The 12400-nt window shown below is 42.1% G+C and overlaps 1 protein-coding gene across 1 annotated transcript in view; it reads left to right on the top strand.

Moving 5' to 3' along the window:
• Positions 1–1289: 1289 nt before the first annotated feature.
• The window catches only part of LOC115814542 (LHFPL tetraspan subfamily member 6 protein), a 36945-nt gene continuing 25834 nt past the window's right edge, over positions 1290–12400 (top strand). Inside the window, exon 1 of the mRNA XM_030777428.1 lies at positions 1290–1680. Within this exon, the coding sequence (XP_030633288.1) occupies positions 1290–1680 (391 nt within the window). The remainder of the gene's footprint in view (positions 1681–12400) is intronic.

Here is a 12400-nt window from a genome sequence, read left to right as displayed (position 1 = left end):
CATCTGATATCTTTATTAATTTCCTATATAAGACTAAGTGAACTGTCAAAAATGGATATGACAAAAAATGAACAGTGGTGCAATACACGAATTTCTTTCATATTACATATCCATGCTTAATTACGTAATAAATATGCACTGACCGTCTTAGAACTGTGAAGATGTTTATGTGCAAGTGAGAGAGAGCGAGAGAGAGAGAGAGAGAGAGAGAGAGCGCTGTGAGGCTTGGGATGGGACAAGAGGAACCAATCCAACCCCTGGGTGGAGACTTCTGTGATTGATGGTCCCGTTGTAAAAGCGACTCATACGGAATCTCTCTCGCTTTCTCCCCATGCCACTTCTGTCTCCGTGAGCTCAAGAATGTGGATGCATAGACTACCGTTTAGTTACGAAGTGTTTCGCGTCCGCAGATTAAAGCTCAGTGCGGAGTACAGATTCTCTGAGCGCTGTAACTTACTTCACTTACCGTCCATTCACAAGGAACAAAAGTAAGAAGATTCGTTTACCAGGACGTTTTTGGCATGAAGTGGTACAGTGTGGGCATGCTCCGAACGCTGTTGCTTTCAGCTCATTAGAAGAAGTTTTGGATTTTTGACTTCGTCGTCGTCACCATCTTTTGTAGGCATCACACGGGCATCATTTATTATGTAAGTTGTATCACTTGCTAATATCTTACACGTCTATTTTTTTTTCAGACGACTCAGTCGCTGCAGCACTACCTGTCACTGTCTGTTGCTTTGATTTTGCTATAATTAGAGCAGGCTGCTACGTTATTATTGTATTATTCCAGTTGTTTATCTTGTTGGCTACTGCATATACAAGTTTTAAATTTGGTTGCATTCGAAAATGTTTTCGCTGTTAATATTATTTAAATTGTACCACCCATACCCTTCGGGGTGTTAAGGGATTTTTAGCGTAACTTCTACAAAGATGTTCATATTCGTAAAAAATTCTTGTGCATACTAAACAGACTACCCTTAACACCCGCCTTTTGTGTTTAAGAGATTCTCTTTACAATGGACAAGAATAATTGGTAATCAATTACCCGTATTAAACTCTAGAGTCCAATTTTACAGATCCTGTTTATTTTCGTCTCTGGCTCAAGTGACATGTAGGATGCCATTAATTTCCAACCTTTGCTTACAGGGGTCACGAGACTTGGAGCCGGGCACCATGCTGAGTGCCGAACCCTCTGTGCCAAGAGAGACAAAAAGGATAATAACCAACTCTTGTACATCGTATAGTTTCCCAATAACACTTTTGGAAGTGTGGAATTTGAGGACAGCGATATGGGGTCTAGTCTGACATGTACGGGAGTAGTGTGGGCACTTTTGTCTCTACTCAGTGCGGCTGCCTCTTGCGTTGGCTTCTTCATGCCATATTGGTTGCTTGGTTCGCAAATGGACAAACCCGTGTCTTTTGGCACTTTTCGCCGATGCTCTTACCCAGTGCGAGACGAAGAGAGGCAGGCCACAGTGATGCTGGAACAGTGTGGCCGCTACGCTAGTTTTCAGGGCATCCCAAGCTTGGAGTGGCGCATCTGTACAATAGTGACAGGAGTAGGCTGTGGCTTGCTTTTACTTGTTGCCCTCACGGGTCTAATGGGTTGCTGCATATCCGACCTTATCTCTCGCACCATCGGACGCGTAGCAGGAGGCATTCAGTTCGTTGGGGGTGAGTATAGCGTAATGTCAACTGAAAAATAAGAGCTAATCTGGGAATATTTATAACAGATTCATTATCAGTGCAAAACAAGTAATAATAAATGCCAATACCACTTCCATTTAACACACCGAAGCTGAATTGAGACATTGACTTCATACTGACATAATCGCTGACATTTAATCAAAAATTGCTGAGCTCTACTGAGTTATTAAAGTTTAGAAAATCAATCTCGCATTAATTGTTGTCATTGTTTAAATGTCTTAGGTGACGGAAAACGTCCTAGTAGTTTCAGACTGTGTTTTCATTTGACTTCAGTTCAGTATGGTGTTTAATTTAGTTTGCTCTGTAATTTAGGGTATCTGTGTAAGCGATTATCATTAAAATAATACAGAGGTAACCTGAGTCACTATGGGCTGAGTCACTGGGGGAGGGGGAGTGGGGTGGGGTGGGTGTGCAGAGCTGTAATCTCAAACTTCGCTGTGTTAATTCCTGTCCACAGGGTGACACGGTAGCTTCTTAGTTTTGTTTACACGTGGAGCTGACTTTTAGCGTATGGCCAGAGTGTGTAAAGGTACAGCGTGAACACGAGACAGAATTCGCACTGTTGAGTTAAAAAGTCTGTGTTTTGTCATTTGGACAATACAAACACTCTATCAATTGCACTCCAGTGAATTTTGCTTTGCGTTGTTGCATACGTCATTGCTAGAAGACTGTTACACTTAAAACATGCGCGTGTACTGCTCAAGTACAATTTCTGTGCAACTGATTTTAAAAGTTATCTGGTGCTAAAATAGCATTGATCTCTAATCCACGCTCGTGTGACAGCTGGTCGTGGCTCCGAGCTCTCTTTACACTAGTGTCGTTCATGTGTTTTCACGGGGCTGTGGGGTGGTGGGTGTGCACGAAGAGCCAAATTGGTTTGTGCATCTGTTAAAGCTACTCCAGCACTCTCATTCCCTTTCATTACCTCAAAATGCTCACACATGCATGCCGTGGTTCACCGCCCTGCTATTACGCACTCTCCCTATGGCTGTCTGAAAGAGAGGCAAATTATTGCTGACAGATGCTACTTTAACGTATGACTTCTGATACCCTTTTTAGTGTGCCTGCAGTATGTTTATCTGATTATTCGGTCTTATATTTTGATATGTAGAGAGCTTACATTGGCACTGTTAGAATTCAGCATAGTGTAATAGGTCCTAATGAAAGAAGTTTAGTTTCATCTGAGCTTGGATCAGTTCCTGTGGGTACCCTTGCTATAAGCGAGGAAGATACAAAGAGTTTAGTAAGCTCCTGGGCTTTTCATAAAGCTTGATGAACCTTGGTGAAGACAGGTGTCTTAGCTTGTGGTAACAGTCCTTTCATCATCCAATCCGCTGTCACTTCTGGCATATGATGAATGACATGTTGGCTGATGTAAGCTAAAGTCACACACCTCATTAGAGTACATTTCCTCTGCAAACAACAGCTGCTCTTTTGCCAGTGGTCTGTGGCGCATTAATTATCCTTAAACTGAGTAAGCATTGTTTCAGAGAGCATTTTAAAGCATTTTGAAGGTATCCTTTTGTGGAAGAAGTTGAAATAGAAATGGTTTGACAGGGGTTTGGTTCAGGGGACAAATACTATCTCATCACACCCATGACATTTCTCCTCTCTATGCAGTTTCTCTCTCTCTATGCAGTTTCTCTCTCTCTATGTAGTTTCTCTCTCTCTCTCTCTCTCTCTCTCACACACACACACACACACATACACACACTCTCTCTCTCTCTCTCTCTCTATCTCTCTCGCTCTTTTGCTGTTTCTCCCTTCTCACATGTCCCTCCGCTCCCCCCACACAGACACATACACCTCCACCTCCACCTCCACACAGACAGTGACAGTGAGGAGACAGGATGGCTCCAGTCAATCAGGGCAGGTGTTGTTCCAGATGGATGCAGGACGAGTAATTGGGGATGACTCAGTGGAGTTGATCTGTCTTCTGGGAACTGTTTTCCCCCCTCCTGTTTCACCAAAGGAAACTCCTTTCACAGAGAGGGACAAGCACAAAGAGAGAGACAAATCGACAAAATGTCATTGGAAAGGAAGAGCGTAGAGCGTTCCGGAGAAGCAGAAGATCAGTGAAGTGTAATGGTCGAAGGAAACTGGAGACTGAACAGGAATCCCAATGATCTTGATATGGATATACCAAACACAGAATAAAATGAAAGACAGAGAGGGCTGAAAATGAGACAAAGGTTTATAGAGGACAATAAAAGGGGAGGGGAGAGAGAGAGAGAGAGAGAGAGAGAGAGAGAGAGAGAGAGACAGATATAAAGAGAGGGAATAGACAGACAGAAACTCAGGGTGAGAAGATTCGCATGGGTAATCGTCTGAGTGCTGGAGTCCTGATCCATTGTGTCTCTCTCATTGCCATTGTGCTGATCTAACGAGGACTGTCTGATTCAGAGGGGGTCTGAATGCCAGGGCCCAACTGAGGGGAGGCACTAAGAACGTCTCCCTACGGCTTTATTTTATTCGCCCATCGCTCATTTATCAGATGATCACTCCCAGTACCCTCTACCTACTGTTCAAAGTGTCTTCACTGTTTCTTTAAAGGTGACCAATGTTGTGGGTATTTGGTTCGGTGAGAGGGAGTCATAAATTGGTGGCTCCTCCGAGACAACACAATTTTGTGTCGCCCGTTTAGGAATTAATCAGAGCCTCCCTCCTCTGCGCTGCGGCCAAAAATGAATGCGTCTGCCATAAGCTAGGGCCATAAATCCAGAACACGTACATAAATCGTACAAGGACACTGTTGTGTGGTCCCTTTTACTGTACCCCGTGGTTAGAAATGTAACCATGTTGTCCTCATGCGGAGACATACTGCTATAAGCAAACATATTTTTTGTGTGAGTGTGTGTTTGGATGTGAGTCTGTGTGTACGTGCCAGCTGGAATTCAAACAGTAAAACGTACTGGAATTCACAACCTCTCTCACCATGTGTAAACCATGTAGCTCAGGTTCCTTTAAGCAAGATTAGATATTAAGATTGCTTTCGGAAAGGCCGCTGCGGTTTTGAAAGCAAATTTTTCATTCACTGAAACATAATTCAGAGACATAGTTCCTACTCTTTGACAGATTAGAGTTTTTAAAACAGGGCAGCTGAGGATTCTGAGAGTGAAATACGTGCCAATGAGAAATTTAATATTAGATGCATAATTTTTTGAGTCAGAAAATCTTGTGAGAAAACTTATAACAGAAGCCGTTAACTATGTTACGTTCCAATCCAGACTGGATTTTCCAATAGCCCCAAGTTTGTTACATCTATGGATGAAATATCTCCCCATCAGCTTGAGAAACAGATGATTTGGCTAATGCAGAAGACAAGGCTTTTAGAAGTGTATTAGATTCATACAGTCGTATTCTCATCAAATAGCTATTATTGTATTTATTCTTTTTTTTTTTTTTGGAAAGTTAATTTCACTTTAAACAGTTCTGTCCCCCGTGGTGTGTTTTCTCACACACGTAGTGCCCAGTTCTCCTGTGAAAGCAAAGCCCTGGAGCTCTTCTCTCGCCTGCCCTCACTGAATTATTCATATGACCCTTGAAGTCATGAATAGAACTTAATTTCACTCTCTGCACCCCCTCATTCTTATAGCCTTGGGAATTACTATATAGTCTGTCTATGACCTTGTAACACTAGTCAGTGCTTTTTTGAAGCTGGAAACCCAAAGTCCCGCGAGAGCGAGTCCTTTGCCCCGTAGTCACAGGGATGTGGCTAAGAGTGATGGAACACACTGTGTCATGGATGGAGCTACAGTGTCTAGACTCAAGTTATTTCATATGAAATCAATGGAAATACAAGCCTCCACCATATGTTTGCCAGGCAGGGGAGGGGACCACTTTACTGCTAGGGAATTGGATGGGCCTTCGTATGTGAGCAAATACCCCTGTGTTGAGCAGAATCCTGGGGCTGGTTTCTTGTAGTGATAGAACACAAAGTTGGAAGTTTGTTTTAATGATGGTGATTAATGATCACCTCAAAACACTGTCGACTCACGCAAACCACTGAGGTGTTTATTTTGAATATCTGCTGCTAAAGTGGCCAGTTTTTTTTTCATCACTATAGCATTGTCCTAAAAGAGCTGATGGGTACTTCAACTGATACACCAGACTCTCTCCTTAAAACGCTGATGTGAACGTGTGGTTTAGTTTGATGAAATACAGCAGTTTTATGGTGCATTGCTCCTCCGTCTCTAACACCATATACTTGCTAAGACTGAGTCATTTTTATTTTACCCCGACATTTGACGTGTTTGGCTTTTTCTCTCCACGCTTATTCTTTCTCCTATAACAACAGGTCAGAGGAGTGTTATTGCAATCCCTCTTTGTATCAAGTTCTTAATTTCAGTTTGACTTCACCTTTCACCCAATTCAGCTCTGTACCTTCCCTCTAGTTGAGTATTAGCTTTGCCTGCTGCAGGAACAGTAAAGCACAACGGGGTAGTGATCAGTGATCCGTAGGCCAGGGCAGCCAGAGTCTGGAGAGAGAGAGAGAGAGAGAGAGAAAGAGGAAGAGTGAGGTGGGGAGGGTAAGAGGCAGAGAGAGAGAGAGAGAGAGAGAGAGGGAGAGAGAGAGAGAAACAGATAGACCATAAGCTCTGGGTGGAATGTCCAGTTTCAGCAGGGGATTTGTCTGAGGCAAACAGGAAGTCTGGAGGACTAAAGACCAGACAGGAAGTGTTATTTCAGCCCTTTCTGTTTTTCAGTTACTGTTTTCACAATGCCAAGTGCACAGTCAGTCCGTACCATTCTCTCTCTACTTTAAAATGCCCTGTGTAGGCTGTCCAGGGATTGCGGATTGCCACTGAACATTCACCCATTGTTTCATTTCTAAGATTTTTACCAAGGTGTTTGCTTTGGTCGTGACACTGTGTTTTGTGAGGTTGGAGCGTGTTATCTCACAGTCAACTAGAGAAATTCGCGAAGGGCTTACTCACAGGTGAATCATTAAACGTCTCAGAGTGGTATCACTCCTGCCTGGAGTTAAGGAGCTTAAGTTAAACCGTAAATAACGTTTAACACTGGTGAAGAGTGGGTGAGATGACTCAACACTCGCATAGACACGAAATAAAGGGACTGCGTTTGGGGGCGGCACACACAAACATCCTGATTTTACCTCTTGAGTCGTCGTTGACAGGCGTTGGGTTGGATGCCATTCACGGTAGTCTCACACTGTGTGTTGTGCCTGAAATACAGCTCTGTCAGGGTTGGAACGGAAAGCCCCAGAGCTCCTTCATTTGTCAGTTCGCTGTGGGAGACGGCAAAGGGGTTTTATTGTGGAGTCTACCTCCCTCAGCACCGATAATATTCTTTCAACAGTGCTCCAAGGCAAGAGGGAGCATTAGAGACACATGTCAACACAAAAACCAAACAAACAGACTGAACAAACTGTGGCAGACTCTGCAAAAAAAAAAAACTGATGTCTTTTCTTATACCGTTTGGAAGTAGTCTCCTTTCTGGAAAGTTCTGCTGAAGGGTTGTTTTTTTTTTTTTTGTCTCAGTCAATGAAAGAATAAGAGCGGTTAAGCAGAGTCCACTTTTACAGTCTTTCAATTCTATTATTGTGACCAGATGTAGTTCAGAGTGACAACTTCACAGACATATGTAGGGAAGTCGTTATGGAGAGAGGATCCCTCTGTTATTTAACTTGGGCCCAGCTGTGCTGGCTGCCCAGGTAATTACAATTGGTGCTAGAGTGAGAGAGTGCAAGTCAGGTGAATAAACAAATGAACGTTTGCTGAGAATGTACCACAGGAAATCACTGAAATATCTGTGGTTTCAGTCCTTGCTTTACTACCACTTTGCGAGTCAGGAGAGAGAGAGAGGGAGAGAGAGAGGGAGAGAGAGAGAGAGGGAGAGGGAGAGAGAGAGAGAGAGAGAGAAAGAGGGAGAGAGAGAATCGCTGGCTGTAACTTCATTGTAATCCAATGACTAGTGCAGGAGAGAGCTAAATGGATATGGGACTGATGTACTGATAACTTCCTGAGAGTGGTAACATCCATATATTATTACAGTGCCTAGGCTCTGTTTTAGCTGTATCTGAAAGCTTTGTGAAATTCTATAATAACTCATTTTTTCTTGTCATCCCACAATGCAGAGAGCCAACTCGTCAACCCATTTGGACAAAATGCATGTAATTGAGTTTCTCGTAAAATTCTTGTTGTTTTGGGGATTTATATGCTGAATGTCATACAGGGCCTTGCCTGTGTGTGTGTGTGTGTGTGTGTGTGTGTGTGTGTGTGTGTGTGTGTGTGTGTGTGTGCGTGTGTGGTTGGGTCAACGTGCCTGATGACTGGTGTCTTCATACCAGCATTTCTTTTATTAGTTCTAATTTTGAAATGCAATACATTCTGTATGTTCATAAGGTCTGTCCAATTTAACCATGTTACACTGCTGCGATAAATAATATATTGCATCTTCATATACATTGCATATCCACGTTTTAATCAGCTCCCTAATGATGGATGTTTAAATAAAACTATATGCCTTTTGCTTAAATTTCCTCTGACATAAAAAGTATGAAAATGTAGTAAAAGGTTGGCTAGAGGTCTCAAGTGATTGCACATTTGGCTTTAATCGAGCTTTAAGTCTAACCTCCCTGGTTTCCACCATCAGGCAGAATAAGCCCCAACGTCTGCAGACAGCATCATCTCTTTAAAACTCATGTATCCCAGGGCCAAGGAGGACGTTTATAGACTAGGCAGGGGTTGATATGATACAGGACGTCTTTGGAAAAGTAAAAAGATTTGTTGGCTGGATATCCAGAAAGCCCCTCTTTGCTCTAATGCCGTTTAAAGCCAGTAAGTCACTACCTCTTAAGAAAAGCTACGTAAGATTTCATTCATATACAGCTGAAGGATACACACACATGACAGAACTGCACAGCTTTTTCTTTTTTTGTTCTTTTTTTTTTCCTAACTTACATAACCACCTTTGCAGAGAGCAATGATGTAGTTTGGAAATGAATATTTGCTTTTTTTGGGGGAGCTGTTTAGCTGAGTTAAGCTATAAACTGATATCCTCTCATATTACTATTCTAGAAATGACTAAAGTATAAGGAGAGGATTGGAAAAAGGGCGTCTTTTCTTGCCTCTTCTCTTCCTCAAGCTTTCCAATTTCTAATCGCAGTCACACAGCAGTTGGGTGAGTTTGTGGCACTGTGGAATCCACTTTCCATGCCTGGGGGGGGGTCAGAGACTTGAGTGGGTGTACAACAGTTGGCGCAAACAGAGACCCTGTTCAGGCCAGTACACAGTCAATACGCTGAGATGCAAAATATGCCCACCACTGTACAGTGGCATGCAACTTCACATTCAAATCTTTAATGTCAAGTCACAAACTTAGACTGAAAGAGAGACAGAAGCTGATGGGAACGTCTCTGATAAGTCCTGTTGTTTATTTGCTCTCGAAGCAAAGGCGTTAAGATGAGTAAAGCCATAACGCGGAGAGTGGTTCTAATCCATACCCAGACTTTTAGATGTCAAAATAAAAAAAGAAAAAAGAAACTTTTGTTTGGGTTGTATTACTTTCATCTTGGTAACCGGAGGACAAAATTGTCTGCTACGGGTCAAAATCTGTGTATCTGTTCTCACAATAGATGGATCTCGGCTAAAGAATCTCAGCCAAGTCGAACCTGAAGTATTGATATATCCAGTTCTGGGAGCTAGAGAACTACAGTTAAAATTGAACACAGCAGAAATGTCGACAGGCAGACATGGGAGATTTAAAAAGATGGTTTGGGACTTCAATGAGAATATAAATAGGAATATAAATTCAAGAAATTCTTTTTCTTTTCTCTTATTTATATTTTTCCTTACGTCAGGTAGAACATAAGATAAGACGTTTTTGGTCAAAGATCCTCTCAGCTGAAATTCTTTGCACACGCTAAACTTCACCACTAACCCCGCACTGAGCGCCAGCTGAAGAGAACACGTGAGCGCTGGTTTCTGGTGCTAACGGCATAAGACACGTCCCAGTAGAACGCCTGCAAACTCGTAACGTTAGACTTCTGGAATGCTCCATGTGAATTTAAACTCAGAGAGGGGCCTGTAAACAGTGCACTCTTACCATATTTGTGTGTGTGTGTTTGTGTGTTTAAACAGCTCTATTCAAGCAGCCTGTCCTGTGTCCTCAGTCTCCATGTATAGGGTAGCTTTTAAAGAGATGAAAAAAAAGAGGCAATCTGCATTAAGACATGTATGGAATACATGTAGTCATCTTCAACAAGCATGCTTTTTTTTTTTTAATGTGACATTTCCTCTCATTTGACATTCATCTTCTAAATGTTAATCTTCTCAGTAGGACGGTGGCACATTCTTCATGATCCTTGTAACTAGGATAACTGCATAAAAAACATGCATATTTAATTCTAATGCAGATTAATTAAATTACTTATAAGACCATGCATTTCTCAGAGGCTCATGTCTATGGAATGTATGTTGAGCTCACTGAGAGTGAAGGTTTTTTTTCTCTTCTTCTCTTTTTCACCTGTCTTCAAATTACTGAAGAGCACCATCCTACTTAGAACTCATATATGTCATTGAAATTTTACTTTTTATTGTCAGCCTCAAAACCTTTTTTGCTTTTTGTTTTTTGCTTCTCTGTCCTCTTTTTTTTTCCATGAACCACAACGTGAACCGAACAGTGAAAGTTCTCAGTTCTCAAAAATTCTTCCCCTTTGCTCTCCTCACAGCTGGATCATCCTGGAGCCAACCGAGTTTCCCAAAAAGGCTTTATTGATAAAAAGAAAAGAACGGAAAAGTTATTATCGGGGTGAGGGAAGAGAGAACAAAGGTTCTCTGTGAGTGACGAGAGTGACCGAGTTTTCAGACACTTTTTTAGCTGAACTTGAACTTCTCAGTCGCTATATTGTCCCTGCTCACAAATAATACCCCAAGCTCACACTCAGGTGCTCAAAGGGGTTGCTACTGACAACCAAAGACTATATCATGACTCATTCAAAAGGTTGATGTATTCAAGCCAGTGTAGTGAATATCAATCAAAAATCCACTCATCTTAGAACCATGTGAATGAGACAGCATTTGTTTTTCAGCTCTCTTATTAACTGGTTTTTCTTTGTCAGTAATTTATTGACGTCTATATCAGTCATTTAGGTGTTTCTCTTATTGCAGAGTGGTTGGAATCCATTTCAGCTGTTTGAAACAAGGCAGTACCGCAAGTTTGCAGAGAAAGTTTGTTTTTAGTCGTGTCGCTCTGATAAGCCGTGCTGCTGTTTACGGAGTTTTCTGTCGTTCAGATGTCTCTCGTTGTCAACAGAGATGACGAAAATGACTGACTACTCACGGTTCACTGTGAATAGCGAGTGCTTTGCCTTTTCCTCTTAGTGGAGCTGAAGTGTTTGCCCTTGATCCAATTTACTGCGTGAATCTTTCTCGTAGGAAAAAATGAAAAAGAAAAAAATGAAGCATTACAAAAACAGTCGTGCAGTCACGAACTGTTGGTGATGGAACTTACTTCTCCTGTTTTAACATTTGCCCCTTTAGCCTGACACAACCAGCTGTAAGGTCGCTCGGCATAAAAGGTCAAATTTTATAAACAACTTCTTTGTGTTCTCCTAAGAAAACAAAATGGCATTGAACAGTCATGGATGAACTGCTTTGTGTGTCAAGGCCCTTTGGGGAACCAGAGATAGAAAAGGTGGTTGGCACTCTTAATGCAAAAAGGAAACAATAAGGGGAGGACATCCTTACAAAGGTGAATGGAGAAGAGAGGATTTGTAATTACCGTATCATTACTTATAAAGAGGAGTATTTGTCAGATGGACTGGGCGACTATGCTGCCAGCAATATCACTGGCCGATCAGCTTATCTCCAGTGCTGTAAGTAAGAACTTGATCATTAGAGAATCTGTCAGTATGATGAGAATCCCATTAGGGCTACTTTAGCTATGCCTGCTTTGCATTCCTCTCAGAGCAGCAGTCAATGGACAATTCCCATCGCCCTCTGCTCGTAGCCTAGGCGCACCAATCCATCATTTGACGAAGACTCTGACACTCGGCATTGTGACACATCACCGGATCTCTGTATGTGGGAGTTTTGACCAGTTTCGACTGGGATGCGTGTAAGAAGTTGTAATGGACGTACAATAAAGTGGGTTAGGAAAATTTGCTATTGAAGTTTTTAGGAATTTTTGAGGGTTTTTTTTTTTGGAAATGATTATCTTCTGCTAACATCTCAAAGGTTTTGTCTGTTTTTTGCCCAGAACATATATGTCTGTAGAGCTGAGCGCATCTCTATACCGCTTCATTTTTCTTCCTCAGTGTTTTTTTACATGCTTACCTCGGGTTCATTTTATCGAAGCATTTTTTTTTTTCCCGTCAAAGCTCCAGCACACCTGATTCAGTTTCTTCATTAACCACAAAGTCTTTTATTTGGCCAGTCAAACGTGTGAATTGAATGAAAAAAAAAAAGTTCTGTTCATTGGATCCGCAGGACTCGGGTTAGGAAACGTCTTTGTGTCGACTTGAAACCAACAAGAGCCTTTCAGCCTTCACACCTCGTCGACGTGCTTTTGAGGGTTTTTTTTTTTTTTTTTCTCCCAGACTGTTACGGTGACCGCACATTAAATGTTGACCACTGCGCTTGTCCAGGTTTGCCTTTACATTTTTCTGTTGGCGGCCGGGGTGATAAGGACAGGTCTGCTCCACTGGACATAGGAGATAACTGTAAGGAAG

This window comes from Chanos chanos, chromosome 6 (genome assembly GCF_902362185.1).
Source record: "Chanos chanos chromosome 6, fChaCha1.1, whole genome shotgun sequence".
In the NCBI taxonomy this organism is placed as follows: Eukaryota; Metazoa; Chordata; class Actinopteri; order Gonorynchiformes; family Chanidae; genus Chanos; species Chanos chanos.
This window is presented reverse-complemented; position numbering and strand designations above follow the sequence as displayed.